Source organism: Pongo pygmaeus, chromosome 1 (genome assembly GCF_028885625.2).
Source record: "Pongo pygmaeus isolate AG05252 chromosome 1, NHGRI_mPonPyg2-v2.0_pri, whole genome shotgun sequence".
Classification (NCBI taxonomy): domain Eukaryota; kingdom Metazoa; phylum Chordata; class Mammalia; order Primates; family Hominidae; genus Pongo; species Pongo pygmaeus.
Window position 1 is genome coordinate 97,671,892 of NC_072373.2, and position 2,478 is coordinate 97,674,369.

At 50.9% G+C, this 2,478-nt stretch overlaps 1 protein-coding gene across 2 annotated transcripts; it reads right to left on the reverse strand.

The window, feature by feature from the left end:
- Positions 1-362: 362 nt before the first annotated feature.
- Positions 363-2,219, reverse strand: KPLCE (KPRP N-terminal and LCE C-terminal like protein). 2 transcript variants are annotated; one of them, XM_054442492.1, is made up of 2 exons: positions 2,197-2,219; positions 363-1,332 (listed from the first exon to the last, which is right to left on the reverse strand). In XM_054442492.1, exon 2 carries the CDS (start codon positions 1,309-1,311, stop codon positions 559-561), a length of 753 nt encoding a protein of 250 aa, XP_054298467.1. In that variant the 5' UTR covers positions 1,312-1,332; positions 2,197-2,219; the 3' UTR covers positions 363-558. The 2 variants fall into 2 exon arrangements, with proteins under 2 accessions (XP_054298467.1, XP_054298477.1); XM_054442502.2 differs by lacking the exon at positions 2,197-2,219 and adding an exon at positions 1,673-1,745.
- Between the last annotated feature and the right edge of the window lie 259 nt (positions 2,220-2,478).

The following is a 2,478-nucleotide window of genomic DNA, read 5'->3' on the forward strand; positions in this document are numbered from 1 at the left end:
ACCATGACCAGTGATACTAGTCCATGAGCAGATACAATTTCACATCCCTCCAACACCCAGGAAGATGAGGGTCTCATCATGGTCAACCCTGCTCTGAGACTCATCAAAGGGCAGCACAGAAACAGCCCCAACCCTCAAATCTCCATTATCAGATGCTTCTAACTTGCATGGGAAAGTTTATTCACAGCATTCTAGAAGGCATGGGTCTCCCAGGCTGGGATTTCACCAGCTCAGTCTGCTTGTTCATGTTCGTGCAGATCTTTCCTCTAGCTGAGAAACAAGAGTAAGAAGAGAGAGACGCAGAAGAGTGCAAGATAGAAAAGCATAAATATGAACCAAACAAACAGAAATTACCATGAATTGCATTCAGAGCTTTATTCATGCCAAAGTTTGGGGATTGCACTAACTCTGGCAGGCTGCCTTGGTAGAGAAGCAAAGCACAGAGGCGAAGTGATGAGGTTCTACCTCACTGGCAATAACAGAGAGGGGGCCAGAAGTTGGTGCTTGTTCCAGAAGGGGTAGCGGGGCAGTGCATTCTGGAGCTGAGCTGTCGTATGTTTAGCAGCAGCAGTCATCCTCATGGTCACAGCATGCAGGACCTCGGGACCTCATGGGGATAATTCCCAAACAGCAGCACCCAGAGCTGCCACATCCACAACTGCAGCCACAGCCCCCAGAACCACAGCATTCGGAGCCTCCCGAATTCTCATAGCAGCCAGACGATCCTGTGTTGCAGTCTTGGGGCCGCTGAATCCAGCGTCTCAGGGGACTCACCCCGAAGGTCCGGGGAGCCAGACAGCAGTAGCTGGTGGAACAGGGAGCAGAGCATGGGTCAGGGACCCAGTACTGGGAGGTTGAGCCACTTGCAGGAGCTTGAACATTATAGCTCTGGCAAGGAGAAGCACCCTGGACATAGCACGTCTGGGTCTGGCAGGGAGCTGGACTTTTGATGTAGGTCATCTGGCAGGGAGCTGGGCACTTCACATAGGTTTGGCAGGGAGTTGGGTATTTCACATAGGTCCTCTGGCAGGGAGCTGGGCACTTCACGTAGGTTTGGCAGGGAGTTGGGTATTTCACATAGGTCCTCTGGCAGGGAGCTGGGCACTTCACGTAGGTTTGAGTCTGGCATGGAACTTGGTACTTCACATAGGTTTGAGTGGGGCATGGAGCAGGGCCTGTCACACAGACAGTTTGGGTCTGGCATGGAACTGGGCATTTCACAGAGGCACCATTGGTACCCTGCCCAGCCCCTAGTCCCGAACCTTTTACACAAGATGGAGGGAACTGTGGCTGCTTCTGCTGGTCACACATTGTTCTGTGGCTTTGCAAAATCTGAAAAGAAAGGTTTCATTAGAACTGTAAAACTAGGAAGGTTTCTAGGGGAAACCTTCAACATCCCCTTTGAATACAGTGATTTGCAAGCAGGGCTTTCTTGAGAAGGTTGCAGACATCCAGAGGCTGTACACTTTGCAGGAGGTAGATTCAGAGCCAGCGACTCTCAGCTCAGCTTCTGTGCCTGTACCTGGCTATGTGGCTTGGTACAAGTCACCGCTTACCTCTGGGCCTCAGTCTCTATATTGGGAAATGGAGGCTTGAAATGGTGCTGCCTGTGTTTCTACCCAACTCTCCAAGCCTCCTCTCCTCTTACTTCAGTATCTGCATTGTGAATCACCCTTTGGAAATTGCTGCTCCCAGATGATTGCCCCTGCCACCAGTTCTCTCCAGGGTGACTTCCCTTCTTCCTTCTGCCCAGACAAGGAATACCCAGCAAAGACAAATTTATGTCCATGGACCCTGAGCCAACATAAGCCTCAAGCTGTGCCCGGTACCGAGCAAAAAACAAGGCTAAATTTGAGCAGGTTTCCACCATGTGCTCCTCGAACCAGCTGGACTATCAGTTGGCCTCATTAGCACATGGACCCAAGAAAGGACTGCACAACTGCACTCAGATAAGGGGATGGGGAGCCAGTTCTCTAAAGTCCCTTCTTACACAGGAATACCAGCTCATCGTGCCCCCCCTCCCTCTCCTCTCACGCCCCAGGCTCCAAGTTTCCCATCAGCATTGCTTTCAGCCTCCTTCAGCAGACTTCCTCAGCATCTAGACCTCACTCACCCTTCATCCCATAGCTCTCATCCCACCCCAGCTTCCCCAAAGCTCTGTTTCTCACCATGTCCTTATTCCATATGGAGACTTACCCTCTTTGCTGATAGGAGCAAGACTGGAAGAAGCCAGTTATTTGAAAAACTGGCAGGTGGGGAGACCTTTTATAGGGCAGCAATGAGGCAATTTAATGGCATCTAAATGAAGCACCAGAGATGACAAGGAGGAGGGTTGGTGTTGCATTGGCAAGATTCCTCCCCAGTATGCCTGGCTCCTCAGTCAGAGGCAGGGCATGTCTGTGCTTGACATTGGGTTTTCCCAAACACTAGATAAATGATTCCTGTTCCCTTCTTCAGGAAACAAGTCAGTCTCCTTTT